The 16528-nt window shown below is 53.3% G+C and overlaps 1 protein-coding gene across 1 annotated transcript in view; it reads right to left on the reverse strand.

The window, feature by feature from the left end:
* NPHS1 (nephrosis 1, congenital, Finnish type (nephrin)) overlaps positions 1–13082 on the reverse strand; it is a 25546-nt gene extending 12464 nt beyond the window's left edge. The window contains exons 1-22 of the mRNA XM_011948347.1: positions 12873–13082; positions 12550–12765; positions 12355–12477; positions 12056–12184; positions 11460–11541; positions 10638–10741; positions 10324–10451; positions 10064–10235; positions 9722–9879; positions 9338–9482; positions 9127–9251; positions 7725–7911; positions 7368–7497; positions 7066–7238; positions 5691–5831; positions 5475–5615; positions 4837–4958; positions 3742–3913; positions 3487–3643; positions 3067–3218; positions 1224–1335; positions 955–1136 (exon numbers count right to left, since the gene is read on the reverse strand). Of these exons, the coding sequence (XP_011803737.1) occupies positions 955–1136; positions 1224–1335; positions 3067–3218; positions 3487–3643; positions 3742–3913; positions 4837–4958; positions 5475–5615; positions 5691–5831; positions 7066–7238; positions 7368–7497; positions 7725–7911; positions 9127–9251; positions 9338–9482; positions 9722–9879; positions 10064–10235; positions 10324–10451; positions 10638–10741; positions 11460–11541; positions 12056–12184; positions 12355–12477; positions 12550–12765; positions 12873–13053 (3232 nt within the window). The 5' untranslated portion in view covers positions 13054–13082. The remainder of the gene's footprint in view (positions 1–954; positions 1137–1223; positions 1336–3066; positions 3219–3486; positions 3644–3741; positions 3914–4836; positions 4959–5474; positions 5616–5690; positions 5832–7065; positions 7239–7367; positions 7498–7724; positions 7912–9126; positions 9252–9337; positions 9483–9721; positions 9880–10063; positions 10236–10323; positions 10452–10637; positions 10742–11459; positions 11542–12055; positions 12185–12354; positions 12478–12549; positions 12766–12872) is intronic.
* Between the last annotated feature and the right edge of the window lie 3446 nt (positions 13083–16528).

The following is a 16528-nucleotide window of genomic DNA, read 5'->3' on the forward strand; positions in this document are numbered from 1 at the left end:
TGGTGGCTCACACCTGTAATCTCAGCACTTTGGGAGGCCAAGGCAGGTGGATCACCTGAGGTCAGGAGTTCAAGACCAGGCTGGCCAACATGGTGAAACCCCGTCTCTACTAAAAATACTAAAATTAGCCAGGCGTGGTGGCACATGCCTGTAATCCCAGCTACTTAGGAGGCTGAGGCAGGATAATTGCTTGAGCCAGGGAGGCGGAGGTTGTAATGAGCCAAGATCGCGCCACTGCACTCCAGCCTGGGTGACAGAGCGAGACGCCATCTCAAAAATAAAAAATTAGGCCGGGCGTGGTGGCTCAGGCCTATAATTCCAGCACTTTGGGAGGCCGAGGCGGGTGGATCATGAGGTCAGGAGTTCGAGACCAGCCTGACCAACATGGTGAAACCCCGTCTGTATTAAAAATACAAAATTAGCTAGGCATGGTGGCACATGCCTGTAATCCCAGTTACTCAGAAGGCTGAGGCAAGAGAATTGCTTGAACCTGGGAGATGAAGGTTGCAGTGAGCCAAGATCGTACCATTGCACTCCAGCCTGGGCAACAAGAGTGAAACTCCATTTCAAAAAAATAAAATAAATTAAAAAAAAATAAAATAAATAACTAAAATAAGCACTTAATGCTATACATTTCCCTCTAAGTACTGCTTTAACTGCAACCTCAAATTTTTATATGTTTTCATTTTCATTTAATTCAAACTGTTTTCTAATTTCCCTTGGTCATTAATCACATTCAGACAGTATGGGTTGTGGTTAACGGCTGGTCTCAAGTTCATCTGCCCGAGTTTCAGTCTCGTCTTTATCTTTTACTAGCTGTGTGACCTTGGACAATTTGCTTAACAGCTCTAAGCCTCAGTAACTCATCATAAAAAGGGAATTGTATTGACTTCACTGTACTACCCTACACATCCTCTGAGGCACACTCCAACCTGCCCAAGCCTTCCTTCCCACCTGGGGTAGTGATGGGAAGCTGGGTCCCCTTGTCAGCCAGTCCACTGTCTCCCAAGGCATTGCTGGCCAGCAGCCAGACCTTGTATCGTGTAGAAGGCTGCAGACCAGTCAGTGTGAAGGTGGTGGCCTGGGGTGGTAGGACATCCACATAGTGGAACCCTGGAGTCCCCAGGGCCTCATACCTGCAGGACAGGGGGGATAGTAAGTTCAGGGAAGTGCCCCAGCCCATTGGCTGCCTCCCCTTCCTTCCTGCCTCGACAAGGACCCACCTGATGCAGAACCTCTGTGGCAGGCCCCCATCAAAGCCAGGCTTCCACTCCAGCTCCACAGAGTGTGGGGTCAGACTCACAACCTTTAATCCTGATGGAGGGTCAGGGCGGCCTATGGGGAGAAAGATGGGAAAGCAGTCAGAGGATACAAAAGAATCCCAGAAGATTCTGTCCAAGTTTTCCCTATGAATGATTTTAAATATACAATCGCTTCTCATTGTTCACGGTATAAGGTTCTATAAGGTCACTGTGAACACTCCTCTGGCAAACACCAAACTGTTCCTAAAATCCCAGTACTTTGTGAGACCAAGGCTGGAGGATTGCTTGAGCCCAGAAGTTTGAGACCAGCCTGGGCAACGCAGCAAGACCCTGTCTCAAATTAAACATTACAATTAAAAATAATTTTAAAAAGAAGTAAGTGAAAACAAAACCAAAAGAAACAGCAAAAAAAAATTCAAGACTAAATGGTTGCTTCTATGGAAAATGAAGGTTAGGTTTCTTTCTTTTTTCTTTCTGTCTTTTTTTTTTAGATAGAGTTTCACTCTTATTGCCCAGGCTGGAGTGTAGTGGTGCAATCTCGGCTCACTGCAAACTCTGCCTCCTGGGTTCAAGCAGTTCTCCTGCCTCAGTCTCCTGAGTAGCTGGATTACAGGTGCCCGCCACCGTGCCCAGCTAATTTTTTGTATTTTTAGTAAAGATGAGGTTTCACCATGTTGGCCAGGCTTGTCTTGAACTCCTGACCTCAGGTGATCCACCCGCCTTGGCCTCCCAAAGTGCTGGTATTACAGGCATGAGCCACTGTGACTGGCTTGGTTAGGTTTCTTTTCTTCTTCTTTGAGATGGAGTCTTGCTCTGTCGCCCAGGCTGGAGTGCAGTGGCCCGATCTCAGCTCACTGTAACCTCCACCTCCCAGGTTCAACAATTCTCCTACCTCAGCCTCCCGAGTAACTGGGATTACAAGAGCGCGCCACCACGCCCAGCTATTTTTTTTTTTTTTTTTTAGTAGAGACAGGGTTTCACCATACTGTTCAGGCTGGTCTGAAGCTCCTGACCTTGTGATCTGCCCACCTCAGACTCCCAAAGTGCTGGGATTACAGGTGTGAGCCACCACGCCTGGCTAATCCTAGTATTTTCATACCACTGTTAGGAAAAGAAAGAATTCTGTTTCCTCTGGGAATTCTAACAGACCACTATGAGGGCCCTTAGAATAAAGCCAACACAGAGGTATGCAGACATAACAATGGAGAGGGCTGGGTGTGATGACTCACACCTGTAATCCCACCACTTTGGGAGGCTGAGGCAGGCACATCACCTGAAGTCAGGAGACCAGCCTGGCCAACATGGTGAAACCCCGTCTCTACTAGAAATACAAAAATTAGCTGGGTGTGGTGGCGGGCGCCTGTAATCTCAGCTACTTGGTAGGCTGAGGTGAGAGAATCGCTTGAATCCAGGAGGCGGAGGCTGCAATGAGCCAAGATTGTGCCATTGCACTCCAGCCTGGGTGACAAGAGTAAAGCTCTGTTTCAACAACAACAAAGAATGGAGAGTTGCTGATGACAGCTGAACCTAGCTCCAGAAACCCCTGAAAATCCATTTTTCAGTTACTTGAGCTAATAAGTACCCCCTCTCCATCTTTTTCTTTTCTTTTCTTTTTCTTTTGCCTTTGTTGTGGGTCTCCCTGAAGATCCAGTCTCCACTAGGATTTTCAGGGCAGGCAAAAACTCCAGCCTCACACATACACATATTCTCAGGTTTCAGAAACATGGGCAGCCCGGGGCCAATCAGGGATGTGGGAATGGATCCAAGGAGCACCCCCCCCAACACCCTCACAGCCCCTCCATACTGATGCTGACGAGTTGAATGTTGGTTTGGTCCGAGCCTAGGGGGTTGGTGGCTGTGCATGTGAAAAGGGCGTAATCCTGGGCTGCAGACACGTTGGCAATGGTCAGGAGGCTGCTGTGGACACCACCCTGGTGGTATGTGTGCTCCGTGTACCTAGACACAAGGTAGGGCCCACTCACCCTTTCATTCACCCAACCACTTATGTTTGGAATCATCTATACAGACATCCATTCATTTAATCATCTGCCTATCTATCCATTCATCCATTAATCTTTTCATCCACTCATCCATTCACTCACTCATTCCTCCACGTATTCATCTTCCTTCTCTGCACTCTTCTCTGCAGGGACTCAGGGAGGGGAAATGGGGCTGGAGGTCCAGACCTGGGGCTGGAGTGCTGCCTGGCTGGGCCTGGGCTCACCTGGGATCTTGGAGATCCAGAGGGACCCCATTTTTGGTCCAAGTGAAAACGATGTTGGGGACACCTCGGGCACGGCAGTGGAGGGTGGCGGAACTGGTGCTGTCTCCAGCTGCAGCCACCTTAGTTAGGGGAGTGGGGTGCTCCACCTGGGGGGCAACTGGGAGGGGATGGAAGGTCAACATGAGCTATGTGGGAGACATGAGGGCTGTGGGTTCAGTAGCAGGTCTTAAAGTCAGGTGTTTGGGTGATACCCACATCTGACAACAAGACGGACCAGCCCTCGTGCTGGAGGCGCCACCCCGTTGTCCACGATGCACTGGTAAGCACCAGCCTGGGCCAGTTTGGCCTGGTGAATCCGCAGGCGCCCCGTGGGTCCCTTGGATATCTTCTCCATGTCATCCAGGCTCTGGTCCTCCTCATCTTCTCCCTGGAGGCCCAAGTCAAGAATTGTCCTGCCAGTTTAGCCCCAGATCCATCACTGCCCAAACTGTCCCTTTTGTAGCCTCATTCTCCTAGACACAATCACCCTCCACAGAGGTACTGAAGAAAAAAAAATAATTCTCCTGTCATCCATCTATCCATTTACCCAGTCCATCTTTTTATCCACCAATCCAGGCAACCACCTACCCATCCATTTACCCAATCACTTATGCTTGGAACCATCTATCCATCCATCCATTCATTTGTCCATCTGCTTATCTATCCATTCATCCATTTATCTTTCCATCCACTCATCGGTTTACTCACGCATTCCTCCACCCATTTGTCTTCTTTCTCTGCACCCATGTATCCACCCTTGTAGCTCTCCACCCATTCACACAACTATTCACTCATGCTTGCACACCCATAAATACATGCATCTGTTCATTTACCCAGCTACCTATTTATTCATCTCTCCATTGATCTTTCCACCCATCCATCCATCAATTTACCCATCATCCTTCCATAGATATCTTTCCTCTGCTGGTGTATCCATCCATCCATCTACCCTCTATCTATCCACTGATTTTTCTCCTTCAACCATCTTTTCACCCATCCACTCACCCATTTATCCATCCTTTCACTTGTCCATCTGTTCCTCCATCCACTCACTCATTCATCCACCTGTTCATCCACTTACCTACCTATCGACCCATCTATCCATCTACCCACCCACTCGCCTGACTGTCTACCATTCATCTATCCATTCATTTTGTCACCAACACTTATTCGTTCTGGGAGCATGCCCTGACGAGTATATAGTTATACAGGATCCTACAGATGTACGTGGTCCCCACTCCCAAGGAACTCACAGTCAAGAAACCACAACCCTTTGACCCCACCTCCAATCACCAAAGGCTGGGTCCTCACCAGTCTCTCCCAGCTGAACATGCCTGGGAGGATGGGATTGGCATCAACAGTGCAGACTATATCCACAGAACCCCCAACGTTCACCTCAGTGGGGTCCTGGAGGGCACGGATGGTGGGAGCATCTGGTGGAAGGCAGAGGCTTGGGGAAGGCACTTGGGACCAGACAGGTCTCCGTGGGAGAGGGCCCCAGGTGGGAGGGATGTCTTAGGGGTTCCAGGAAAGTTAGAGATGTGGACACAATCTGCCCTTAATACGAAAGAGTTAGAGGAGAGTTCTCAAGGTTAGTGAGGTTGTCTCCACCCTCCACTATGCCTCTGTGATAATTAGAGTGGGTTGGATGGGCTTCCAGAATTGTGCGGGGTGGGGGGACTTCTACAATGGGCTCCCATTCCTGACGGGAGCAGCTTCCGTGTCTAGGTGGGCCCCCTCTCTGGGCAGAGATTCCACACTGGGTCTCTCTAGTGGAAGGGGTTCTGCAGTGGGCGTGGTTACACCGCAGCGGGGACTTCCAGAGCCAGAGGGGGAGGGTTCCAGGATGGGTGGCTATCCCCGGGTGGGCGGAGCTCCCACAATGAGGAGACTCCACACTGGGCAAGGTTCCTTGGGTGGGTGTGGTTTCCATGGTGGGCGGGACTCACAGTGCACGTCCAATCGCAGCAGCGCTTCCGCGGTGCCCTCGGAGTTCTGGCAGTGCAGCTGATAGAGGCCGTCGTCCGCGCGGGTCACATTCCACAGATGCAGAGCCCCACTGGACAGGATGCGATGCCGGGGGCCGCCCGCTGGGGAACGCCAGAATAAAGGACCTGGCAGGCCCTCCCATTCCCGGGACCCCTCCCCATGCCCACTTCCCTCACCTGGACTGAGGCGATAGCCTCGGAAGGTCCAGTTGAAGGACTCGGGGGCGGGGTTAGCGGACACGGACACTGGCAGCAACGCCTCGCCCTGCTCCACCGCGGTCACCACCAGCACCTGCTCCCCCAGGAACTCTGGACGGTCTTCAGAGGGGGCGCCGCAGGGAGTCAAGATTGTTGTCAAGGTCAGGATCAAGGACAGATTGGAGATCAGGCGCAGGTTCAAGGGTTAAAGTTGGGGGATCACGACAGGGTTTAAGGTTGTGGACAAGGTAACAAGTTCAGAACTGAATTCAGGAGTAAAGTTCGGGATATAAATTAGAATACAGTTTAGGAAAAGAGTAGAAACCAGCATCAGGCTGAAGGATGGAAAGAGGGGTCATGATAGGGATCGGGGTTAGGAGAGAGGACAAAGGCAATATGGGAGTGGACGGGATAGGATTTGGCCCAGGACCGCTGGTCAGGATGAAGGTAGGGAGTTTCAAGTTTCAGGATGAGGTTAATGATAGAGTGATAGTGTCAAAGCAAAGACCCAGGCCAGGCTCAGTGGCTCAGGCCTATACTCCCAGAATTTTGGGAGGCCAAGGCAGGAGGATCACTTGAGTCAAGGTGTTCAAGATCAGCCCGGGCAACTTAGAGAGATACCATCTCTATTTAAAATTAAAAGTACAAAAAATCAGCCTAGTGTAGTGGGACGCGCCTGTAATCCCAGCACTTTGGGAGGCCAAGGCAGGAGGATTGCTTGAGCCCAGGGGTTCAAGACCAGCCTGGGCAACATAGTGAGGCCCTGTTGCTACAAAAAAATTAAAATTAACTAGCCAAAAGTGGTAGTGCACACCTGTAGTTTCAGCTACTCAGGAGGCTGAGGTAGGATCACTCGAGCTCAGAAGTTGGAGGATGCAGTGAGCTATGATTGCGCCACTGCATTGCAGCCTGAGTGACAGAGGGAGACTCCATCAAAAAAAGAAAGAGAGACAGAGAGAGAAAGAGAGAGGAAGGAAGGAAAGAGGCCAGGCGTGGTGGCTCACGCCTGTAATCCCAGCACTTTGGGAGGCCAAGGCGGGAGGATCACCAGGTCAGGAGATTGAGACCATCTTGGCTAACACGGTGAAACCCTGTCTCTACCAAAACTACAAAAATAAAATTAGCCGGGCATGGTGGCAGGCGACTGTAGTCCCAGCTACTCGGGAGGCTGAGGCAGGAGAATGACGTGAACCATGGGAGGCGGAGCTTGCAGTGAGCGGAGATCGCGCCACTGCACTCCAGCCTGGGTGACAGAGCCAGACTCCGTCAAAAAAAAAAAAAAAAAGGGGAAGACGCAAGGAGTAGGTTAGGGTCAGGAAGGCATCAAGAGGACCTTTCAGGCCGGGACACATACACAGCACGTTGAGGCGATAGAAGGAGCTCACGGTTTCGCGGAGCTCGGCGCTGTGGGCGCGGCAGGTCACGCGTTGGCCATGATCGCGGGATGACACTTGCAGAAGGACGCTCCTGGCCGCGGCGGAGCCTCTGAACGGGGCTCTCCGGGGCGGGGCGGCCAAGCCCTCCAGCCTGTGGACCCGGGGTGAGGCCAGGGCTTCGAGCAGAGCCAGAGGCTGGAGAGGGGCTAGGCGGGGGTGGGGGCGGGACAAGCGTGGAGGGGGCGAGGCCAGAGAGGGGCGGGGTCCCTCGCACTCCCACCTCTCGCCTTCCTTGTCCCAGGACAAGTTGACCGGCGGGTTGCTGCTAACGCTGATGCATGTCAAGTTTAAGGCGTCCCCGGGGCGCAGTGCGGATGCGTTGGCCAGGATCGTCACGTTAGTTGGGGGAACTGGGAGAGGGGGTTGGAGGAGCGAGACTCAGAGGTTAGGGGTGGCCTGGTCTGCGTCCACCCTGCCTGCACCCCAGGCTCCGTCCAGTCTCGGGTCCCCCACCCCGCCCCCGCCCGTACCCCTCGAGTCCAGGGTTCGCTGGGTCCCTGCCCCACCTGGCTCTGTCCCCCACCCCGTCCTGCCCCCGCCGAGTTCGCCCCCGGGCCTCAGCCGTGCGCGCCCTCACACTGCACCGCTAGCTGCGTGGACGCGCTGAGCTGGCCAGCCTTGCACGTGAACTTGGCCTGGTTGTCCGACGGCCCTGTGACCAGCACCAGCTCTCGGGAGAAGGTGCTCCCAGATTTCTCCACGTTGCCGAGCTGCATGCGCCGCGGCTCCTGCGGCAGCCGCGACTCAGTCACGGTGCGCGAGTCCTGTGGGCCGGGAGTGACTGGGGGCCGCAGGCAGCCCTGCCGCTTCCACCAACCCCCAACTCCCACACCCTGCCCACTGGGTTGGTGCCGCCAGCCCAGACAAAGCCTTTTGGTGATAAGGAAAAACACCCCCATCAGCGCCACCCCCCTAGGGCAAAGCAGTGGGGAGTGGAACTGAGTGACCCCCGCCCTGGAGTCTCTCCCGCCTCCCCAGGTCCCTGTGCACGGCAGTTTTGGGGATCTGAATCCGCCTTCTGTACCACACCCAACTCCCGCTCAGCCTCTGCAGCCACCTACAGGCCCTCAGCGCACTCCTCAAAATCTATTTCTGCTCTGTTTACCCGACACCACGTGCAGGAAACTCCCTTGAAATTCCCAGGCCTTTCCCAGAATGCCTCAGTTCCTTTTCTTAAAATTCCCACTGTCCCCAAAGATTTCCTTTGAAATTTTCCTTAATTCCAGTGTCTTTCCATAGATTACTTTCTTTTTTGTTGTTGCTGCTGCTGCACAAATTAAACTTTCCATAGATTCTGAATCTTTCCCGATATTATAATATCTTATAATCCCAGTCTTTTAACAGATTCCTTTATATTGCCCAGATTCTCAGCACTTCCCCAGAATTCCATCCTATTAAAATGAAATTCCATTGTCATTTCTATAATTCCTGGTCTTCCCCCCAAAATTTTCAACTAGCTCCCTAACTTCACAGGATTTTCCTAGAATTAGGCTTCTCTTTCATTTTAATGAAATTTCATTTTCTTACCTCCAAATCCCAAGAATTAGATTTAATACTAATGAATTTTCAATAGTCTGTGGAATTATTAGCTTTTCTCCAAATTTTCTTTTTCTTTTTCTTTTTTCCTGGGATTCAAGTCTTTCCCTAAAATTCCTGACATTTCACCTGAATTCCTAGATTTTTCACTAGAATTTTCCACAATTTTAACGAAATTACCTTTTCTCTAGAATACCTAATCCTGATTCAGAATTCCAATTTTTATCCTAGAATTCTCTGTTTCTCCAGAATTTTCCTAGGATTCCATTTAATTCTCATGGCATTTGTGTCTTTCCTGATTCCCTGCCAAACCTCAGAATCTCTAGTACTTTTCAAGAAATTTAATCTTTTTCCAAGATTGCCCAAGATTCTGAAGGAGAGAAGGGGGCCTGGTCCTTCCCCCACATTCCTGGCCGCCCCCATAGCCCTGGCACAGCACCAACCTTGTACCATGTGAGGGAGGGCTCTGGGTTGCCCCCGATGGCCAAACACACCAGCCTCACCCGGGTCCCAGCCCGGAGCTTCTGCCCCTCTGGGGCACCCTCAATCCACAGTTTCTGGGCGGGATCTGAGAGGAGAGGCAGGAAGAGTGACTTTTTCTCTGGGCTGGGTCCTGAGGCTTGGGGGCATTGCTGGGCAAGGGCAGACACTCACACTTTACGTTCAGAGTGAGCGACTTCTTGAAGGTCTCCTTGGTGAAGGCTTCACTGAAGGCCTCACATGTGAGGGTCAGACCGTTGTCCTCCCGCCGCGCCAGGAATGTCAGGTTGGACATGGAGATGTAACCACCATGCAGTCCCTGGCAGGGAGTGAGCTTCAGATGTGGGGACTGCAGCACCCCCATCCATTGTGCTGGAGGCCTGAGTCCATCCCAGTCCCCAGCAGGGACACATGAGCCATCTCTACCTCCCCCTCTGTTGGACCCATGGTCCTCAAGGAGAAAGCCCCCAGGCTGCTGGACCCATCCCCTTCCCAATCCACGAGTCATGCCCTCAGCACCCCCCATGCTCAGACCCAGGAGCCTGGCCTGGGCCTCACATCCATGATTGTCTCCTCCACGGGCAGCAGCTGCCGCCAGCCCAGCCACCATCGTAGCAGGACCCGTGGGCGACTGGACTTGCTGATACAGGAGAGTGTCACGTTCTTGTTCTCAACCTGGGATGCAGATCCCAGGATAGTAATGGCACTAGGGGGAACTGCAGGGACAGAGAGGGAACACACTAAGCTGGGCTGAATTTCTCACAGACCAGCCCAGACAGAACAACAGGACTGGAGACAGATGCTGAGGTCTTTGGCGTCCAGTAGGCATAATTTGGGGGCACACACAGATGGTTCTCTGAGGCACAGACCAACAGGTGGGCAGCTGGCACCAGGACTCACAGGTGACCTGCAGCGTGATGCTGCGCTCCTGGGTCCCTGCAGACACGCTGTTATGGGCCTCGCAGCTGAGCCGCGCTCCATGGTCTTCTGGCCTCAAGGTCATCACCAGCACACTGCGGGCCACGGCCTGGGTGTGCTCTGTGCCCCACGCTGTGGACACCGGCTGGCCATTCTGGAGACAGGGACAGGCCTGGGCCAGTTCAGGACCAGCTCCCGGCCCCCACTCTCCCCACAGTTCCCATGCCCGCGTCTGCCCTCACCTTCAGCCACTGCAGGGTGGCTAAGGGATTCCCCCCTTGGGCCACGCATGGCAGCTCCAAGCTCTGTCCTGCCCGCACGTGCCCCTCATCCAAGCCTGGCCACTCGATGACAGGGGGTCCTGGAGGGACTGGGGGATATCAGTCACTCAATGGGCCTGGAGTAGCCCATCCACTCTTTCCAGGCCCCACAACCTGGTTTTGAACCCCCATGTTTCTCTGAGTGCCTGAATTTCCATAATCCCTGTGATTCCCCTACACCCCCCAGTGCCTGCTCCCCACCCTCAGCGCCCTAGTTGGCCCAGTTCTCCACTTACACAGAACGTTCACGGTGAATGAGGCCTTGATGGGGGCCTCCAGTGCTGGGCTAGACGCCTCACAGACCAGCAACTGCCCATTATCCGAGCTCTGGGGTGTCACCCTGGGATGAGAATTCACGGTTCTGGAGTCAGAGTCATCATCCGAAATTTGGGGAGTCGCGGAGAAGAGGTGGGGATGCCACCTCTGGTCCCCACACCTGGTCTAAGTCCCCATGCCAATCTCCTCTGGGATCCAGGGTTCCATGGGAGCGATTTTGGGAGTGAGCAGCGAGAACTGGAGCCTAGAGAGACCCACATCTGATCAAAACTTTAGTGCCTGGGACTCTGGAACTGAGATTCCCATGAAGTTTATTTGTTTATTTGTTTGTCTTTTGAGACAGAATTTGGCTCTGTCGCCCAGGCTAGAGTGCAGTGGTGTGATCTCAGCTCACTGCAACTTCCACTTCTTGGGTTCAAACGATTCTCCTGCCTCAGCCCCCTGACGAGCTGGGAGTATAGGCATGCGCCACCACACCAGGCTAATTTTTGTATTTTTAGTGAAAACAGGGTTTCACCATGTTGACCCAGTTGATCTTGAACTCCTGACCTCAGGTGATCCACCCACCTTAGCCTCCCAAGTGTTGGGATTACAGGCATGAGCCACCGCCCCTGTTCCCTGTGAAGAAGCTTTGAGAGTCAGCTTTGAGAGTTCCCCATGAAGAAGCACCGGGTCGCAGATGTTCATACCTAGCCCAAGCTTCATGCTTGCATCCCTGGGGTCTGTGGTTCCCATGGGGAAAATTAGGGGTCATGGTTGGGGGGATTTTTCAGTTTTCACACCTGGCTGTGGCCTCCACAGTGAAGAGCTTCTGCTGGGAGCCCTCGTTCATGTTTGCAGAGATGTCGGATATTGTCTGTCCACCTTGGGGCAACAAGAGGGCTAGAGGAGTTCTGGGCTCCCCGCAAGATAGATTCTGGGGAGCATGGCCTGGAAGTCCTCAGGGTGGATGTGATGCCCCCTCCCTCCTGGTTCTAGAGGAAAAGGGCCTGGGGCACAGCTGCATCCCCTCCCGACTTTCTGGACTGCCTGAAGGCTGCAATCTTCAGTGCTGGGTCGTGGGCCTCCCCACTCCTCTCAACTCGTTGCTGGGTTGTACCATGCACCCCATCCCTCAGCTTCTCATGTCTGCACCAGCGCTACTGCCCATATCTCTACCTGGTCCTCAGCCTTGTGCTGGATGCCGCCTCCTCAATGTGCCCTCCCATCCACCGGGTCCCACACTGGCCTCAGCATCTCCCCACACCTTCTCCTGGGTCCCCATCCCAGGGATGACATCTTTTCTGGGGCCATTAGGAGGGCACTGGTCAGGAACACACAACCTTCCCACTCCAGAGGCTTCATGCTGCCCCCTGCCACCCAGTTCACCCTCACTCACTCAGGAAAATGGTGATGTCAGGTGCTGGCTTGGCATCCCCAGACAAACAGCTGACCACATACTCTTGCCCAGCTACCCAGGTGACCATGGTGCCTGCCTCCGGGGTCAGGTGGAGCAGCTTGGGAGGAACTGGTGAGAAGGGTCTGGGGTAAACTTCCAGCACTGAGAAGGATTTGAAGATTGGAGCTCGGTACCGAGGGTCTGAGAGAGGAGAGGCTGGGGGCTTGGACTCCTGGGTTCTGGGGTAAGGGAGGGCTTGAAGCCCAGACTCGTGGGTCCTGGGGGTCTGTCACCCATACCCAGGATGGAGAGGATCACTCTGGGAGACACGAGCTCGGGCCCCATCTCGGAGCGGCCGACCTGGCACTCATACTCCGCGTCATCGCTGAGGTCACAGGCCTCGATGTGCAGGTGGAATTCACCTGCAGGGGGAGCCGGAGGTCAGGGTTGCAGCTTCGGCTGGTGGCTGAGGGTCTCAGGCTCTGATCCCTTACCTCTAGCAGGGTCCCCTTCCAGGCGGTACCTCGGGAAGCCTGGGATCCTGGGGTCAGGGCCCAGGAGCAGCCCGTCTTTGGCCCATTGCACCGCACTGCCAGGGGTGCTGACCCCACACCGCAGCTCCACCGAGGCCCCCTCCACCACTGTCAGGTTTTCAGGCAGGGCCCAGAAGCCCCGGGGGACAGAGGCAGGAATCGCCAACTGCGCCAGGCCTGGGGACACAGCAGGGTGCGAGGAAAGGGCAGAGGGTTTGTCTAGGGAAGGTAAGTGGGAAATGGGGGCCACTTGGCCCTGGGTACAAGGCTGGGATCCCACTCACCTTCAGTCAGCAGCCCCAGGAGCAGGAGAGGAGCCTTGAGCATCGTCCCCAGGGCCATCACAGGTCCCCCTACTGTTACCCCCACAGTGCCCGCAGCCAGCCACCTGCGTCTGTCTGGCTCTCTCTGGGTCCCTCTCTCTGTGTCTCTGCCATCTGCTTTTCTTTTTATCTCTCTTTCCATTACTCTCCTCCCTTTCTCTGTTTTCCTCTCCTCCTGTCAGTGTCTCTATCTCTGTCTTGCTCTCAGTCTCAATCTCTGAGTCTCTTTCTCTGTCCCTTTAAAATAATTTTTTTTCTTTTTTTCTTTTTTAGAGACAGGCTCTCACTATGTTGGCCAGGTTGATCTCAGACTGTTTCCCTCAAGCCATCCTCCCGCCTTGGCCTTCCCAAGTGTTGGGATTACAGGCATGAGCCACTGCCCCCAGACTGTCTCTTTATCTTTCCATCTTTCCTTGTCTAAGGCATTCTCTCTCCTTTTGTCTCTGTCTCGTCCTCTCTCTCTCTCTCTCAGTCTCTATCTTCTCTACTGCCACCCCTCACCCCTGCTCCTTGTCTCACTACTCACGGCCTCTCAAGAAGGACCTGCAGCCCAGAGTGTAGCAGGCCAGGAGCCCAGGAGAGCAATGAGGCTGATGCAGGCACTGGCAGAGTCGACCCTGCTCTCTGACCCAACTTGAGCTCATCCTCACAGTGCAACCTCCCCCAGGTGCCCTCCAGAGCCCCTAGCTCCGGCCTCTGCCCAGCAGGCTCCTCCCAGCCAGCTGGGGAGGAGCATAAAATCCCCTGTCAGCACATGCCAGGCATGTTCCTCGGTGCCTCCCCAGCCTCCATGACCCCAGGGCCTGGCTTAGGCTGGGAAGATGGGAGATGTCAGACCTAGGTGGTCTCCCAGCTCAGCAGCCAGCTGGGTCCCCAGCTCTTCCCTGCCCTGATACATGACCTTGGGAAGTCCCTTTCTTTCTTTTTTTTTTTCCTCGAGGTAGTCTTGCTCTGTTGCTCAGGCTGGAGTGCAGTGGCATGATCTCGGCTCACTGCAGCCTCCACCTCCCATGGCTTGAACCTCCCAAGTTCAAGCAATTCTCCTGCCTCTGTCTCCCAAGTAGATGGTACTACAGTCATACACCACCAGGCCTGGCTAATTTTTGTATTTTTACTAGAGACGGGGTTTCATCATGTTGACCAGGCTGGTCTTGAACTCCTGACCTCAGGTGATCCATTTGCCTCGGCCTCCCAAAATGCTGGGATTACAGGCATGAGCCACCGCACCTGGCCTCCCTTCCTTTCTTGAGTAGACATTAGCGACTAAATGATGTCAGGGATCTATGCTGGGGAGTATGCAAGAGTGAGTGTGAGAGACTGGGAGAGTGTAGGAGAGAGGGAAGATATCCGTGTGTGTACGTGGGTGTGAGGGTGGGGAAGGTTAGAGTGAACTGTGATCTGTAATAAGCACATGGAGAGCGTGTGTGTGTGACAGTGTCTTACGTGGGAGTGCACAGGGTGTGGGCAGGAGTAAAAGGCAGAGTCCAATTCTGCCGGCCCCCAGTATGGGTGCAGTGTGAGCCCAGAGTGGGCGCCCTTTGGCAAGGACTGCATGAGCTTTCTTCTGTCTCTTTTTCTTGCCCTCTCCCCCATCTCTTCTTTCCTTCTCCATGTCTCTCTCTCTCTCCCTCCCTCTATCCATCTTGATTTATCTTTCTTTCTTTTGAGATGGAATCTTGCTCTGTTGCCCAGGCTGGAGGGCAGTGGCATGATCTTGGTTCATTGCAGCCTCAACTTCCTGGGCTCAAGTGATCCTCCTGCCTCAGCCTCCTGAGTAGCTGGGACTACAGGTATGCATCACCACTCCAGCTAATTTTTAAAAATTTGTTTGTAGAGACAGGGTCTTGCTCTATTTGCTAGGCTGGACTGCAGTGGTGTGGTCATGGCTCATTGCAGCCTCAAACCTCCTGGGCTCAAGTGTTCTTTCTGTCTCAGCCTCCTGAGTAGCTGGGACTACAGGCCCACATCACCATTCTGGCTATTTTTTCTTTGTTTTTGAGAGGGAGTCTTGCTCTGTCACCCAGGCTGGAGTACAATGGTATGATCTCGGCTTACTGTAACCTCTGCCTCACAGGTCCAAGCGATTCTCCTGCCTCAGCCTCCCGAGTAGCTGGGAATACAGGCATCAGCCACCACACCAGGCTAATTTTTGTATTTTTAGTAGAGACGGGGTTTCACCATGCTGGCCAGGCTGGCCTTGAACTCCTGACCTCAGGTAACCCACCTGCCTTGGCCTCTCAAAGTGCTGGGATTACAAGTGTGAGCCACTGCGCCTGGTCACTTGGCTAACTTTTTAAAAAATGTTTTTGTAATCCCAGCACTTTGGGAGGCCGAGACGGCAGATCACGAGGTCAGGAGATTGAGACCATCCTGGCTAATACGGTGAAACCTCGTCTCTACTAAAAAATACAAAAAAACTAGCCGGGCGAGGTGGCGGGTGCCTGTAGTCCCAGCTACTCGGGAGGCTGAGGCAGGAGAATGGCGTAAACCCAGGCGGCGGAGCTAGCAGTGAGCTGAGATCTGGCCACTGCACTCCAGCCTGGGTGACAGAGCGAGACTCCATAAAAAAAAAAAAAAAAGAAAGAAAAAAAAGTTTTTGTAGGGACAGTGTCTTGCTATGTTGCCCAGGCTTGTCTGGAACTCCTGGGCTCAAGCAATCTTCCCATCTTGGCCTCCCAAAGTACTAGGATTACAGGCATGAGCCACCGCACCCAGCCATTGATTTGTCTTTCTTTTTTTCTTTTTCTTTCTTTTCTTTTTTTTTTTTTTTTTTTTTTTTTTTGGAGATGGAGTTTCGCTCTTGTTGCCCAGACTGGAGTGCAGTAGTGTGATCTTGGCTTACTGCAACCTCCGCCTCCCGGGTTCAAGTGATTCTGCTGCCTCAGCCTTCCTAGTAGCTGGGATTACGGGCATGTGCCACCATGCCTGGCTAATTTTTTGTATTTTTAGTAAAGACGGAGTTTCTCCATGTTGATCAGGCTGGTCTTGAACTCCTGACCTCAGGTGATCCGCCCACCTCAGCCTCTCAAAGCGTTGGGATTACAGGTGTGAGCCATCGTGCCCAGCCGATTTATCTTTCTATGTTTCTCCATCTTCTGTTTGAGACTCTCTCTCTCTCTCTCTCTGTATTAAGTGGTTAAATCTCAGTCAATCTTTATTTCACTGTCTCTCCATCTCTACATGTCTCTGTTCTTCTGTTTCGCTGTCTCTGTTCTCACTTCTGTCGCTCCCCTCACCCCACACTCTGTCTCACACACACCGGGAGCTCCATAAGTATTTGTTCTTAGCCGCACTCTAACCACGTCTCTTTCTCTTACGTGTCTCTCCATATCTGAGTGGCTCCCCTCATCACATCCCTGGATTTTATAACCATATGCTGGTGGGCCTGCCCTCCCTGCATGCACATACACTAGCCTGGGATAAGCTTCTTCTGCCTGCTTATCTCCTGCAGGAATTGGAAATGCTAGTTTTCTCCCCGCCTCCCCAAGACCTCCCCCCCACCTGCATCTCGTTCCCCAGGAACGAGATGAGGCATCTGGCCCCAGCCCCCAGCTTCATCCTCCATGCTGGCCTTCCCTCTTCCCTCACATGCTTGACTCCTTGCCCTCCTCCCACCT

Source organism: Colobus angolensis, unplaced genomic scaffold (genome assembly GCF_000951035.1).
Source record: "Colobus angolensis palliatus isolate OR3802 unplaced genomic scaffold, Cang.pa_1.0 Scaffold107, whole genome shotgun sequence".
Taxonomy (NCBI): domain Eukaryota; kingdom Metazoa; phylum Chordata; class Mammalia; order Primates; family Cercopithecidae; genus Colobus; species Colobus angolensis.